This window comes from Cynocephalus volans, chromosome 4 (assembly GCF_027409185.1).
Source record: "Cynocephalus volans isolate mCynVol1 chromosome 4, mCynVol1.pri, whole genome shotgun sequence".
Lineage (NCBI taxonomy): Eukaryota > Metazoa > Chordata > Mammalia > Dermoptera > Cynocephalidae > Cynocephalus > Cynocephalus volans.
In genome coordinates, this window is record NC_084463.1 from 148,225,446 (window position 1) to 148,242,346 (window position 16,901).

Consider the following 16,901-nt stretch of genomic DNA (forward strand, 5'->3'; position numbering starts at 1 on the left):
AGCATGTAGTTATGTTCATTTTTTTAATATCTTGAGCAAAATGATCAAATAAATTTATTTTAAAAAGTGTAATTTGAACGAACAATGTTCTGGACTTTGGGGGCAGAGATATGTGTTACATGTACTTATAATGTAAGATGCTCCTTGTGTACAAATGCAAAAATAGTTATTTTTGAAAAAGAATGGAAGATTTATTTTAGCAATCAAATGGTAATATGTACTAACTCAGAAATTTTTACATGAAAACCTATGAGTTTAGGAATTTATATTTTGTTACAATTGCAAATGGGCTTATTTTCTTAAGTGATCAGGCATTTAATTATTATGATATTTATTATTTTATAGCTAGTTTACTAAAATTTAAGTGTAACAGGTATTGAATAATCACTTAATTGGGGTAAAATTAAATGCATGCACTGCTTTGCTTGTTGAAAAAAGAATGTAAATTGTTAAAAATTCTAAAACTTTTGGGTTAGTCTGAACAATATTCTTAAAAATGAATAACTAAATCTTATAGACTTTATTATATGTGACAAAATAATTTGTAATTGATTAACTTTTTGACCATTTCCTTCACTTCCTTGTTCCTGAGGCTATAGAGCAGGGGATTCAACATGGGGATGACCTCTGTATAAAAGACAGAGGCCACCTTGACCATGAGCCATGAACTTTTGGAGTTAGGAACACAATAGAGAAAAAGAATTGTACCATGGAAGATAGTAATGGCAGTTAGATGGGATGCACATGTGGAGAAGGCTTTCTGGCGTCCCATCCCCCCCCCCCCCCCAGTTGAATGCATCTTCATGACAGTGATAAAAATGAAAACATAGGAAGTAAGAATGATCATCAGGCTGCTTATTTCATTGAATGTGGCAGAGACTAAAATGATCTTCTGGCTAACATAGGGGTCAGAGCAGGACACAGCAACAATGGCAGCATGCTCACACACAAAGTTATTTATGATATTATTTCCTCTGAGGGACAATTCCAGTAGAAAGTAGGTAAGTGTCAGGGAACAGACTGTTCCCCAACAGTACAATGCAGCCACTAACATGGAGCAAAGCTTCTGAGACATAGCAACTGTGTAGAGCAGGGGGTTGCAAACTGTCACAAATCGGTCATAGGCCATCACTGCCAACATGAAAGTTTCTGTCACCACAAATATGCATGCAAAGAAGAATTGCATGAGGCATCCTGTGAAGGAGATGGTCCTGTCTTCCACAACCAAGTTCTCCAACAGTTTGGGTGTAACTACTGTAGAGTAACAGAAATCAACCAAGGACAAGTGGCTAAGGAAAAAGTACATGGGGTTGTGGAGTTTGGGATTGATCTTAATGATTATGATCATGCCCAAGTTCCCCATCACAGTGACTATGAAGATGGCCAGGAGCACCAGGAAGAGGGGCACTTGGAGTTCTGCATATTCTGAGAAGCCCAAGAAGATGAAGGTGAATCCAGAAGTCTGATTTTCTTGGTTCCTAGGACAAAAAAAGAAAAGTTGATCCAGAGAAGTGAGAAGAAAAAATTGCAGAAGGCAGATTAAAATAAGGAAATGTGAAGAGGCTTAGTGACTATCCATAAAGAGTATAGTGTTAATTTACACCAGTACATTATTTCAAAAGTTAAAATTTACTAGTCATGATTATAAAGTGAATATGATATGTGTAATAATGGAATAATAAAAGAAGGGAGTTGAAAAGGAAAGAACAATAATGTGGTCAGTCCTAGTGTATTTCAAAACATCAGACTCAGATCATCAGAGGAAACTGTCTCCATGAGAAAGACCAGTATAACTTTTTGCACGAACCTGAGTTTAGTGAAAATGCTTATCTTGGAGGAAATACTTTCTTCCCTGCCTTACCCATTAAACTGTTTGAACTTTGATCTTAAAAAAGAAAATTAATCACTAAGCAAAATAGTAGAGTTACATTTTTTCATTTTTGTTTCTGTAGCTATTTCTGCATTTCTCTTTCCAACAATCTTCTTATACTCAGTCACACATTTCTCTCCACATATTGTATAACTGTCCTATAAAATAATAATGTACTTGATAAACCACATTTGCCTAATTACTGAACATTATTATAGTCTTACTTCTTCTTGGTGTATTATAATATCAGGTATTAAGGGTAATTTCTGATGGAAACAAACTAAATAGTAGTATATCCAGAACATTTTTATTATGCTGCAGACCTTTCTACCACATCATCATCAGATGGTCAACTTAGTCTAGCTAAAAACCTACAAACATGAGGCTTGCTTCCAGAAGAAGTACACTGGTTTTTATTTGGTTAGAGATTTTTTTTTTCCATTGAATTGGTTTCCATAGACACATAAAAAACACTTCTAATGCCCTGATTTCTGAATTTCTTTATCTCTCCCAACAATTTTATCTCCACTTGACTCATTCCTCATATCTGTGGTCATACTATTAATTATGTCATTATGGATAACTATGAACCCTGAAAAATATCAATTTTATGCAACATCTGTAACAGAATACATATTTTATTTATTTTTTACTATTTACCATTTTATCACTGCTCCCCAATAAAATAAAATTTGCAAAGACAAATATACAACACTAGGACATAGTAGATATCCAATAACATTTACTGAATAAATGAATTTATGAGTATGTGAATGAATTACTCTAATCATCTAATCTGCACATATAGGGATAAAGCTCATAATAATACTAAAGAAGTTAGACTTCCCTGCTAAATTAGGACCACACTATAAATTCACAATGCACTGAGACACATCTTGAGTCCTACATAAAAAGTAGCAGTAGTGAAACTCCAGGAGACCTAAGCATGCTAAATTAGTTAGTGGCGGGGGGAAAGGATGCATTGGATTTTATTTTTAAACATCCTATGTTCCTTCAACATACCTCAATGTCCTTTTTCTGCCATTTTAATCTAATTATTCTCAGAACCATGTCATGACTGCTTTTTTCATGCTAATAACAAAAAAATTAAAGAATTTATGATACATAGGAACTTTTAGAATGTCATTGCTTTATCTGAATTATAAAGAACAGAATTAATACCTTCAGAGAAATAACTAAAATTAGTTTGGTCTTCTAGTTCAGTTATAAATCCAGAAATCAACATTCAGACATCACCATATCACTTAAAAAACTCTCCCTGCTTTTTGTTACAGTTATTATTAAAAATAAGTCAACCAACCCCAGTTACAGTCGGCACCTATGAAGGAGCCAACCTGGAGGCTCAGGGAAAACTTTGGAACAGCCCAGTGCCCATAAAATGGAAAAAGAAAAGGCACAAAGCATAGACAAAAGCCCATTCCACATAGAATTCTTTTCAAATTCTATATCTTATTATGAGCTGAAATTAAACACCCTATAGTTTTCACTGAGTTGTTATGATTTTATCCTTGATAAACAGCACTTAAGTTTCCTACAGATAGATAGATAGATAGATAGATAGATAGATAGATAGATAGATAGATAGATAGATAGATAGATAGATAGATAGATAGGTAGATAGATAGATAGGTAGATAGATACACAGACAGATGGATAGATTAATGGTATTCATTCCCGTATCCCTGCAAAATTTCTTCTTCACTTAGGTGAGTAGGATTCTTTAGATTCCTTTGATTTGATACATTTGATTTTATATACTACATTTATTAGTTTCCAGACTGTACTTTTTAATTTAATACAAAATTCACTGAGTGCAAATTCCATAACAGAACACACTGTTTCACTTTTCCAAGCTTTTTCCAAAGTCTGTATTCTTTCCCTAGGGCTTCTCTAACAAATCTGAGCAGCCTAGTGTTGAAGAGGAAATCATCGCCATCAAAGACAAATATATTTTCTGGTATACATTCAGCTCACTCTTACACACAGATCTTTTCCACATGTGTGGCTTTTCAATCCATCTCTTGCACTCTGAATTTGTACAAACAGATTTGAGGCCAAAGCTCATAATCTCCCATTTAGCCCCAGAGGGTGTCACCTATGTTCACTTAACTTAGAGCTCAGGGTGCTGTGCATACTCTTTCCTTCCTGTCTAATGACACCATCCTGACTTTCTTGTTGTGTACTTGCTATGTGCTCAGCACTGTGACAGGCATTATAGAAAATATAAAATTATAAAATACAAACCTTGTCCTCAAAACTTTTTTTTTTTTCTGAGAATTAATCTGAGGAATAATGCATGGAATTGCAAATAATACAACACGTAACCCTTGTTACTTATTAAAACTAAAGTTTGTGCACATAAAAAGAAGGAGAAGAGGACTGTGATGAAAAATGAAAATATTTATTGGTAATATAGTGCACTTAATACCCACAAATATGGTGAAAGATAAGGAATCAAATATTTCTAGTAATCAGAACTAAGTGGTTATCATGACAGTTAGATTTGCACAGGGGTTTGTTTCCTGCAAAGATTATTAGAAAATTTCATTTTCCTTCTACAGTGAAGTAAAGTAAGAATTAAATCTACTCACCTAAGTGCAGAAGAATTTGACTTACTCATTTACTAAAGCTTCTTTGTGAAGATTAATAGACTTCAGGAAAGTTACGGCTGAGAATTCCACTCTTTTTGTTTTGTTTTGTTTTGTTTATAATAGCAAGCCTAAACAAAAGTAGCAGGAGTCTACAGTATATTTTAAAGAATGTTCAGGGAAATGACTTTTTCCCCCTAATCTTTTCAAAATAAACTCAGACAGAACAGAAAGAAAAGGAAACCAAAATCTAAATCCTGGGATAAAACGGTGTCACACACATATGCCACCAAGTCCTTAGGGATGTTATCCCTAGAGAATATAATTGAAGTATTTCCGAGGAGGCCACAAATTGAGTAATTAGAAGAAACAATGCCTCATGTGATATTTTGGTTGCATGTAATGTCTTCTAAACATTGGGGTATAATTTCATCATCAACTTAAATTCCATGATTTTATTTTAAATATGTATCGCCATAGAGAAGTATATTAAGTGAAATAAATCAGGCACAGAAAGAGAAATATCATATGTTCTCACTTATTAGAGGGAGCTAAAAAATAAATAAATAAATACACAAATAAACTGGGTGGGGGAGGGGGAAGAATACACAACAATTACAATTCCTTGAAGTTGATGCAACAAGCAAACAAAAAGGAGATTGTTGGGAGGGAGGGGGAAGCGGAAAGAGGGCGGGAGGTTTTGGTAATGGGCTACAATAATCAACCACATTGTATATTGACAAAAGAAAATAAAATTTTAAAAAAACTAACTACCTCCTTATCGCCCCTCTAATCCAGCAACCACATATCTGTTCACTTGTCATATCGACTTCAAGGAATGGTGATTGTTGTGTCTTCTTCCCTACCCCTCCCCAGTTTATTTGTGTATTTATTTATTTATTTTAGCTCCCTCTAATAAGTGAGAATATATGATATTTCTCTTTCTGTGCTAACTCGTTTCACTTAATATAATTTTCTCCAGGACATCCATGTTGTTGTAAATGGCAGTATTTCATTCTTTATTATAGCAGAGTAGTATTCCACCGTGTAGATATACCATATTTTTTGTATCCACTCATCTGGTGATGGAGATTTGGGCTCGTTCCAACTCTTAGCTGTTGTAAAGAGTGTTGCAATGAACATTGGAGAACAGGTATATCTTCGACTTGATGATTTCCATTCCTCTGGGGGTATTCCCAGCAGTGGGATAGCTGGGTCGTAAGGTAGATCTATCTGCATTTGTTTGAAGAAACTCCATACCATTTTCCATAGAGGCTGCACCATTTTGCAGTCCTATCAACAGTGTATGAGAGTTCCTTTTTCTCCACAACCTCGCCAGCATTTCTCATTCACAGTCTTTTGGATATTAGCCATCCTAACTAGAGTGAGATGGTATCTCAGTGTGGTTTTGATTTGCATTTCCCAAACGCTGAATGATGTTGAGCATTCTTTCATATGTCTGTTGTCCATTCATATATCTTCCTTTGAGAAATGCCTATTTAGCTCTTTTGCCCATTTTTGAATTGGGTTGCTTGTTTTTTTTTTTTGTTTTTTTTTTTCATTTGTTTGTTTCTTGAAAACTTGTTTCAGTTCCTTGTATATTCCGGATGTTAATCCTTTGTCAGATGTATATTTTGCAAATATTTTCTCCCACCTTCTTGTTTGTCTTTTAACTCTGTTAATTGTTTCTTTTCTTGTGCAGAAGCTTTTTAGTTTGATATAATCCCATTTGTGTATTTTTCCTTTGGTTGCATGTGCTTTTGGGGTTGTATTCATGAAGTCTGTGCCCAGTCCTACTCCCTGAAGTGTTTCTCCTGTGTTTTCTTTAAGAAGTTTTATGGTTTCAGGGTGTATATTTAATTTTTAATCCACTTTGAGTGGATTTTAGCATATGGTGAGAGGTATGTGTCTTGTTTTGTTCTCCTGCATATGGATATCCAGTTATCCCAACACCATTTCCTGAAGAGGCAGTCTCTTCCCCAGTGTATCGGCTTGGTGCCTTTGTCAAAGATCAGATGGCTGTAGGTGTGTGGGTTGATTTCTGTATTCTATTCTGTTGATCAGTGTGTCTGTTTTTATGCCAGTACCATGTTGTTTGGGTTATTATAGCTTTGTAGTATAGCTTAAAAACAGGTAGTGTTATGCATCCAGCTTTATTTTTTTTTTGCTCAGAATTGATTTGACTGTGCATGGTCTTTTGTTATTCCATATAAATTTATGGATAGTTTTTTCCATTTCTGAGAAAAATGTCATTGGAATTTTGATGGGGATTGCATTGAATTTGTTTATCATTTTGGGTAGCATGGACATTTTTACCATGTTGATTCTTCTAATCCAAGAGCATGGGATATCTTTCCACCTTCTTGTTGTCTTTTTAATTTTGCTCAGCAGTGGTTTGTAGTTCTCATTGTAGAGATTTTTCACATCCTTTGTTAACTCTATTCCTAAGTATTTTATTTTTTTTGGTGACTATTGTAAATGGGCAAGCTTTCTAGATTTCTCTTTCTCTATGTTCACTATTGGAGAATAGAAACACTTCTGATATTTTGTGTTGATTTTGTATCCTGCAACTTTGCTGAAATCATTTATCAATGCCAAGAGTTTTATTTGTAGAGGCTTTACACTGTTTGATATATAGGATCATGTCATCTGCAAACAGGGACAGTTTGACTGCATCTTTTTCAATGTGGGTGCTCTTTATTTTCTTCTTTTCTGTGATTTCTCTGACTAGTACTTTCAACACTATACTCCATAGAGGTCATGAGAGTGGACATCCTTGTCTAGTTCCTGTTTTAAGGGAAAAGTTTAAGCTTTCCCCTATTTAAGGTGATATTGGCAGTGGGCTCATCATATATGGCTTTAATTATGTTGAAGTACTTTCCATCTATGCCTAATTTGTAGAGAGTTTTTCTAATGAATGAGTGTTGAATTTTATCATATGCTTTTTCAGTATGTACAGAGATGATCATATGGTCATTCTGTTTGACTTTATTGATATGGTGCATCACATTTATTGATTTGCTTATGTTGAACCAACCTTGCATCCCTGGGATGAATCCCACTTTATCATGGTGTATAATTTTGCATATGTGTTCCTGTAGTCTGTTAGTTAGTATTTTATTGAGGATTTTTGCATCTATATGCATTAAGGATATTGGCCTATAGTTTTATTTTCTTGTTGTATCTTTACCTGATTTTGGTATCAGGGTGTTTGCTTCATAGAATGAGTTTGGGAGAATACCCTCTGTTTCAATCTTTTGGAATAGTTTGTAGAGAATTGGTGTCATTTCCTCTCAAAATGTTTGTTAGAATTCTGCTGTGAACCTATCAGGTCCTGGGCTTTTCTTTGTTGGGAGCCTTCTGGTAACAGCTTCAATCTCTTTTATTGTTATTGGTCAACTCAGATTTTCTACATCATCTTGGCTGAGTTTTGGTAGTTTGTGTGTGTCCAGAAATTTATCCATTTCCTCCAGATTTTCAAATTTGTTGGCATATAGTTATTGATAGTAGTCTCTAATATTTTCTTGTGTTTCAGAGTTATCTGTTGTAATTTCACCTTTTTCATTTCTAATTTTTGTTATTTGGGTCTTCTCTCTTCTTTTTTTAGTTATCTGTGCTAATATTTTGCCAGTTTTATCTACCTGTTCAAAAAACCAACTTTTTGACTCATTGATCTTCAGTATCATTTTTTGGGTTTCAATTTCATTAAGCTCTGCTCCAATCATAATGATTTCTTTCCATCTGCTGTCTTTGGGTTTGGATTGTTCTTGTTTTTCTAGTTCTTTCTGGTGAAGTATTAGGTTTTTTACTTGCCATATTTCCATTCTTCTGAAGTAAGCATTTAATGTGATAAATTTACCCCTTTATACTGCTTTTGTAATATCCCACAGGTTTTGGTATGATATATCATTGTCTTCATTAGTTTCAAGAAATTTTTTTGATTTCCAGTTTAATTTCTTCTTGGACCCATATGTCATTAAGTAGAATGCTGTTTATTTTCCATGTGTCTGTATAGTTTCCAGAATTTCATTTGTTATTGATTTCTAATTTTAATCCACTGTGGTCTGAAAAAGTACATTAGATAATTCCAAATTTTTTGAATTTGTTAAGATTTGATTTGTGACCTAACATGTGATCTATCCTGGAGAATGATTCATGTGCTGATGAGAAGAATGAATATTCTGAGGTTGTTGGATGGAATGTTCTGTACATATCTGCCAAGTCCAATTGGTCTAGATTGTTGTTTAGATCTTGTGTTTCTCTGCTGATTCTTTGTCTAGATGATCTGTCCAATAATGATAGTGGGGTGTTCAGGTCCCCTGCTATTATGGTATTAGTGTCTATTTTCTTTTTATGTCTACCAGAGTTTGCTTTATAAATATGGCTGCTCCAAAACTGGGTGTGTATTATTTATGACTGTTATTTCTTCTTGATGGATGAACTCTTTTATCATTATGTAGTGGCCCTCATTGTCTTTTTATATGGTTTTTAGTTTAAAGTCTATTTTATCAGATATAAGAATAGCTACTCTAGCTCGTTTTTCATTTCTGTTTGCATGGTAAAACTTTTTCCATCCTTTCACTCTTAGTCTATGTGATTCTTTATAGGTGAGGTGAGTCTCTTGAAGACAGCATATAGTTGGGACCTCCTTTTTAATCCAGTCAGCCTGTCTGTGTCTTTTGACTGGGGAATTTAATCCCTTTCCATTAAGAGTTGTTATTGAAAAGTGTTGATTTAATCCTAGCATTTTATTGAGTTTTGTTTGGATTTCCTAAGTGTCTTTTGTTGCTTTCTTTCTCATTTACTGTTTATATTCTGTATTTGTTGGTTCCTTGGGTTGTACATAAACTTCCTTTTTTCTCTTCATTGTTGTCATTTTTATTTTACTAGTGGGTTTTGATTTTTCTTGAGTTTTTATGTCAGTGGTAGTTATTTTTCAGTTACCAAACCCTGTACTCCCTTGATAATTTCTAGTAAGGGTGGTGTGTGGTAATGAACTCCCACAGTTTCTGTTTGAGAAATGTACTATTTGTGCTTCATTTCAGAAGGATAGCCTTGTGGGGTCGAGTATTCTTGGCTGGCAATATCTGTCTCTTAGTATTTTGAATATATCATCACATTCTTTTCTGGCTTTTATGGTTTGTGATGAAAAGTCTGATTTTAGTCTGATTGGGGCTCCCTTATAGGTGACTTGATGCTTCTCTCTTGAAGCTTTTAAGATTCTCTCTTTTTGTTAGAATATTTCCAGTTTGACTATAACATGTCTTTTGGGTTGAATACATTTGAGGATCATTGAGCTTCCTGAATCTGAAGATCTGTGTCTTTTCCTATACCTGCAAAGTTTTCTGCCAGTATTTCATTTGAATGTGTTTTCAATGCAATCTCCTTTTTCCTCCCCTTCTGGAATAGCCATGACTCAGATATTTGAGCACTTAAGATTGTCTGATATCTCTCTTAGATTTTTTTCAATGTTTTTAATATTTTGCCTTTTTTTTTTTGTATTCCTGTGTTGTTTCAAATGGCCCATCTTCAAGGTCAGAAACTCTCTCTTCTGCCTCTGCAAGCCTACTGGTTAAACTCTGTTGTGTTTTTTATTTCATTGAATAAATTCTTCAGCTAGGTAAGCTCTGACACATTCTTTTAGAGGGCATTGATTTCCTTGTACATTTCTTCTTTCAGGTCCTACATACTTTTCCTTGTTTCACTGTGTTTTCTAGTTCAGTTTTCTTGTATCTTATTAATTTCCTTAGAATTATCACTCAAAATTCCTTGTTAGACATTTCAAGGGCTTCTTCTTCTATAGGATCTAGAGCTTGAGAGTTATTACCCTTTCGTTGTGTACTTTCTTGATTTTTCATATTTCTGGTATCTTTCCTTTGATGTTTAGTCATCATGGCAAGGGATTTCATGGTCTAATGGTTTGGCACTATTGTCTGGCTAGGATCCTGGTAGCACTGCCAATTTAGCATGGATGCCTCAGTGTCTCCTTGGTTGCCCACTGGCACCTTGGGTACGTGGTCGCCACTACTCTCAGGCCTCTCTTGGGGACACCTCTCTGGTTGGCGCACACTCAGCCAGGCCAGGGATGGGCTCCAGCAGCAGTGAGGCCTACCTGCTTGGTTGTGCGCTTGCGCCTTGGGGTGCATGGTCTCCACGGGCCTTGGGCCTCTCTGGGGGGATACCTCTCTTGTTAGCATGCACTTGGACAGTCTGGGCCTAATGAATTAGTTTTTCAAACTGGCTTGGCTACACAAATAATTTTATTTCTTAATGATGCACTAAGAAAACTATTCCCTCTCTCTATGATGTAAACAAAGTCTCATAAATGTTAAAAATGATGAAAATATACCAAAAGTTGGTAATTTGGAAACATTTTTGGTAGAAGTATGTCCAGAGAACATGACAAATACATAAATTGCTACACATAATTTTATGAATTCATTAGAATATAGCATTGTCCAAATCATGGGATTATCTCCTTTTGCTTTCTCCAATTAGACTTATCAAAACAGTGCAGTCAAACAAATCGTCCTAATCAAAATATAAGAAACACTCTCATGAACCAAATTTGAGGGAAGCCAGCCTCATTAAAAAGATTTGTGGCAAGGTCAGGGTGGTATGGCTGAGGACGGAAAAGTGGAGGGGGAGGAGGAGGTAGCAAGAAATTGGTAAAGGACCACAAAATGATTAAATTGTGCAATGATAAATACAGTAATTATCCTGATTGGAGCATCACATATTGCACATAGGTATTGATATTCAATGCTCTACTTCTCAGATGTGTACAGTCAATAATGTTTCAATAATATATTTTTTTAAAATCAGGTACAGAAAAAAATAAAAGTAAAACTCTGAAACTTTTTATTACAAACCTTAAGAAATTTATCTTTTTAAAAAATTCTATATATTTACGGTGTACACCATATTTGGTATACCTATACATAGTGGAATGGTCACTATAATCAAGTAAATTAACATTAATCATCCCACTTAGGTAATCTTTTTATTTTCTGAGGGAAGAGCACCTAAAATATACATTCTTAGTAAATTTCCAGTACGTAAAACAATATTATAACTAATTTACTTATGTTGTACATTAAATCTTTAGACTTACCCTGCACAAGTGCAATTTCCTACCCTGTGACCCACATCTTTTTATTTCTTGCTGATCCCCAACCCCATCCCTGGTAATCACTATTTTATTCTCTGTTTCTATGTATTCAAACTTATTTTCATATATATATATATTTTTTTTCATATACAAGTGAGAGCATGATGTGTTTTATTTATGTATTTATTTTAATTTCCACATCATAATTGTTTATACTCATGGGGTACAATATGATATTTTTATACATGTATATGTTGTGTACTAATTGGGTAAGGGTAGTTAAAGTATCAATTCCCTCATGTATTTATCACTTCTTTGTGGCTAAAATATTCAAAAGCCTATCCTCTAGCTCCTATGTAATAATCAAAACTTAACTGTTAACCACAGTCATCCATGTGCAATAGAACACCATAACTAATTCCTCATATCTAATTGTAATTTTGTACCTATTGGCCAGCCTCTCCCTCCACTTGTCTTCTTTCTCCAGTTTCTGTTAACCACTATTCTATTCTCTGCTTCTACAATATCTTCTTCTTTTTTTTTTTTTTTTTCATAGATTCATGTGTCTTACTTATTTCAGTTACCATTATGTCCTTCTGGTTCTTCTGTGTTGTCTTAAATAGCAGAATTTCCTTATTTTTAAAAAGCTGAATAATATTTTTTATATAGGTACATATGTAAGAATTTTTTTTGTTCATATTTGATGGACACAGGTTGTTTCACTGTCTTGTCTAATGTGAATAATGTGAAAAATTTAATTTATTAAATTTATTTATTTATTAAATTTATAAATATATTTATTATTTTGAATAAATACAGGACTCTGTGAGCTGCTGCTGATTTCATATTCTTTGGGTATGCACAGAGCAGAGAGATTGCTGAGTCATGTGGTTGTTGTATTTGTAATTTCTTTGAGAAACCTACATACTGTTTTTCATACTGGCTTCACCAATGAAATTTATCTTAATTGGTATATCCCCTGACATGGACAAATGAACTGATTGAGACAAAATTGGATGTTGCATTCATCCTGTGGGTTGCTAAACTGCCAGGTATTTTAATATGATAGACTCTCTATGGCTTCTCTGTGAAAGCAACAGCATCAATGAGAAAAAAGAAGCACTGTAATGTCCCCGTGTGGAATGGGAACATTTGAGCAATTTCAGATGCCTGATCCTCAAATATTCACACTACAGTGACCTCCCTTTACCACAATCCAGTTCAGTTTTGAAACACCTCATAGAAGACAATGAATACTAAAATAGAAGGAATATGTTGACACAAAGCACACTCATATATAAAACACCACATGTAGACATAGGAAATTTATTGTAATAATTGCGAATAATGCAAAAATCATTTTAACTCCATTTTATAGCTACTATTCTTCCTCCCCTCACATAGATGCACATTCTCCTTGCTTGCTCCTATGGTCTATACTCAGCTCAACCAGTCAACTACACTACAACATTCCCTTAATTTTTATGTTTGTAATTTATCTCTCTCCATCATGGAAGGCAAATCCTTTAACTGTTATGTTCATAAATGTTTATTCAGCATGTAGATTTGTGACTGGTATGTAGAAGGTGATCTCTAATTATATGTAGAACCTATTTTTGCTTGCTATTCTTTCTAAATGCAGACAGAGTAAAGTTTGATGTTTATAACATAAATTATCAAAATCACATTGTAAACTTTAATACAAAATATTGGATAATTTTTTCCATGTTCTTGTAGGGCATATTTTACATCCTTGTTCCTCAAGCTATAGATCAAAGGATTCAACGTGGGTATAACCAGGGTGTAAAATACAGAAGCCAGTTTATCAGTGTCAGAAGAGTGACTGGACTTGGGCTGCACATACATGGATATCAAAGTCCCATAGAATGCTATGACCACAGTCAGGTGGGATCCACAGGTGGAGAAGGCCTTTTGCCTGGATTCAGCAGAGTTCATCCTGATAATGGCTATGAGGATGAGCAGGTAAGACACCACAACTATACAAAGGGATGAAATTGAATTAAAAGCTGAAAAGACCAGAATTATCAATTCAACCTCATGCGTGTTAGAGCAGAGCAAAGATAATAAGGGGATACAGTCACAGTAGAAATGACGAAGGATATTGTACCCACAAAAGGATGAAGTAAAAATCTTTATTGTAACTAGAAGAGAAAGAAACGTGCTGTAGAGATAGGGTATTGCCACCAGCACCCGGCATACTCTCTGTGACATGATGACTGTGTAGAGCAGAGGGTTATATATAGCCACATAGCGGTCGTAGGACATTGCTGACAGAATATAAAGTTCACTTACAATGAAAATGATGTAGAAAGCTCCCTGCATGGCACAGAGATGATAGGAGATTGTATTCTGATCTACAACAAAATTTACTAACATTTTGGGTCCTACAGTTGTTGAATAACCAAGATCAGAGACAGCCAGATACCTGAGAAAGTAGTACATGGGGGTTTTCAGCCTGGAGTCCACCTTGGTGAGGATTATAATGCCCAAGATGCCGATCACTGATATTATGTAGATGATGAGGAACAGCCCAAATAATGGAGCCTGCAGCTCAGGGCGATCAGTGATGCCCATCAGAATGAATTCATTCACCACTGTTAGGTTGTGTTTTTCCATCCGGGTGTATCAGAAAACCTACTCTTGATAGAGACATCAGCATAGTCAATAGCTTTCAAATAATATCATCTGGTAATGCTTCAGAATACAGAACTAGTATACATAAAAAAAATGTTCAAATTTCCAATTTAGAGTATCTTAAAATACATCAACCCCCCACAAAGAAAACATACCTAAAAAATAGATAAAATCAGACATAGCAATGATGATAGACAAAGAAACACAGACAGAGGTAGAGATGCAGTTGTTTTTCAGTTGTGAAAGACTTGTCCTCCAAAAAACATTTGAAAGTGTTTGCAGGCATTTTGGGGGTCACGACTGGAGCCTGGGTGCTACTGGCTTCTAACTGTTAGAGTCCAAGGTTGCTGTTAAATGCTGTACTATACTAAGGAAACCATTCCACAACAGAGAATTATTCAGCCAAAAATTTCAATATGGCCAAGGTTGACAAATTCTGATCATATAGGTATAGATATAGAAACAGGTATAGATATATGTATAGGTAGGTGAGAGAGAGAGAGAGACAGAGAGAGAGAGAGAGAGAGAATAAGAGAGATATAGCAAAAGTGAAAATATGGTAGTAACGTTAGGTGTTAGGTTCATAGTTGATTATTCAAGTTTTCTGCTTGTCGTCTGTGTAATGAAAATTACATAAGTACATTCGCATAATTACAGTCACATAAGATGACATAATACATAAATTTATTGCTTAATAACATTTTTAAACTCATATTACAATAATGTGTGTAAATCTTTAGACCCCTCCTCACATTAACACATAGTCGTATGAAATCCCGTATGCCTACAGGTGGTATAGGAGGAAACAATTACCACGCTTGAGAGATTTGGACAGAAAATCATAAATAAGAAAATTCTAACAAATCATATTAGAGATTATTTATTTTTGTTCAGGGAAACATCCCAGGAAATATACACATGTAGATATAGTTTCTGCCATACCTACATTTGTGATATAGTCAAAGGAGTATTGGGCCAAATTATGTAAATCATCTTAATCTCTTTATCTACATCAACCAAATTAGCTCTTCACTGTAGTGTTCTTAAGAAACTTTAGATAAAATGAAATGTTTTAATGTCTTTGTGGTAACTAGAATTATTCCTTAAATATCAAGTACATGGTGAGTTTTCTGTTGTATTTTGTTTTGTTCTGTTTTACTTGAAGACAATGTGTCACCTGAAATGGGTATTCTTTATGTAGTACATATAAATTATTCATGTGTGACTTAACTTCTTTATAGGAGCTGTGGTAACTATTTGATAGAATAATGTGTTATCCAAGTAGCTGACCCCAGTACCTGACTTCCCCCAACTCCATGGCTGTAATTGGATTGTAAACATTCTGTTCTTTTGGGTGAATTGTCTCCTATCTTACTAAAAATATTTAATGCAAATTTACCTAAAATCTAAAATATATCCTCCCCACTGGGCATTTACATTATAATTAATATATAAACTAAATTGTTTGTAACACATCAGATATGTTATGTAATGGAAGAATGCAGGAAACTGAGCAAATTGGTGGAAAGTGAGGTCACTGGAATTGGATTTCTATAACGAATTTTGACACAAATTCTTTCCAAGTAAAGATATCCATTACCTTAGAGAAAGAAATAGTTTTGAATTTGCTCTATACATAAAAACACACCGACAAGATAAAATATACTGACAACTATATATGTGTGTATATGTGTGTGTGTATTATACATATATATATATATATATATATATATGGATTTTGAGATGCTATTTTAAGTTTGTCTGCAAATCAGAAAAAGCAACTCATTCACACTATGATTTATAACATTAGATAATTTTGAAAACGGAGGTATAAAATAACGTATATAAATATCCCTACCAGGCCGCTATTAAAAAAAAGAAAAAAAAAAAGCTGTGAAAGTACTTACAGGAAATCCCGCTTATCTCACATAAAGCACTGCTCATAAGGCTGTGAGCGTCTGATATCCTACCCTGTCCTCATCCGTGTATCTTTCTTAGGTCAGAAACATTGAATCACAATTGGAAAAAATATATTTTAATGGGTGGAATAAGAACAATATTCATCTTGTTCAGTAGCTATGATAACAGGCTAAAGGAAAAATTTACATTGGTAAGTGCTGATTTTTCTATAAGACAAGGAAGGAAGAAAAGCTTTTTCCCACCAGTTTTCGAGTTCTATGGAAAGTATTAAATTATTTTTTCATAGTTTACTTTCTGGGTTTATTACCTGGTTTGTATTTCTGTAATGCTGTCCTCTTTCTAAGAGTTCTGTCTGCTTTCTGTCAGAATCCACTGGAAATTGAACACGATGTTCACTGTACCATCACTATGGAGGGTACTTACCTCCAAATCTTGCTTTCAGTATCTCAGTGTGATGTAGAGCCACCCTGTGCCATTGTTTTCTCAAGACATCAGAAAAAAAACATATTTACTCATTTATGTTAATATTTATAAATTATTATGATATTTTTGAAAAGACTTCTTGAAGAGCCTTGAGTTACTAAAATGACTAAGGATTTGGAAGAATATCAAAATAGAAACTGAATACTTGCAAATTCATAATTCTACTAAATGTATATTTTCTGTTTCTCAGTTTTTAGTTAGATTATATTTACTTTTATTTTGGCCTATTATCCATATAATTAAATATTTATAA

The 16,901-nt window shown here is 34.3% G+C and overlaps 1 protein-coding gene and 1 pseudogene across 1 annotated transcript; both read right to left on the bottom strand.

Moving 5' to 3' along the window:
* Positions 1 to 523: 523 nt before the first annotated feature.
* LOC134376487 (olfactory receptor 5D13-like) lies at positions 524 to 10,625 on the bottom strand. The gene is made up of 2 exons (XM_063095016.1): positions 10,435 to 10,625; positions 524 to 1,478 (listed from the first exon to the last, which is right to left on the bottom strand). Exons 1-2 carry the CDS (start codon positions 10,623 to 10,625, stop codon positions 524 to 526), a joined length of 1,146 nt encoding a protein of 381 aa, XP_062951086.1.
* Positions 10,626 to 13,286: 2,661 nt separating this feature from the next.
* On the bottom strand, positions 13,287 to 14,227 carry LOC134376488 (olfactory receptor 8K3-like; annotated as a pseudogene).
* Positions 14,228 to 16,901: the final 2,674 nt, after the last annotated feature.

What these genes read in the sequence shown, in the direction of transcription:
- LOC134376487 (XM_063095016.1), bottom strand. Translation starts at nt 10,625, where the DNA reads ATGCACCCCAAGGCGCAAGCGCACAACCAAGCAGGTAGGCCTCACTGC. An exon ending in GCATCCATGCTAAATTGGCA is followed by an intron (nt 1,479 to 10,434) that starts GTGCTACCAGGA and finishes TTTTTGTCCTAG; the next exon opens with GAACCAAGAAAATCAGACTT.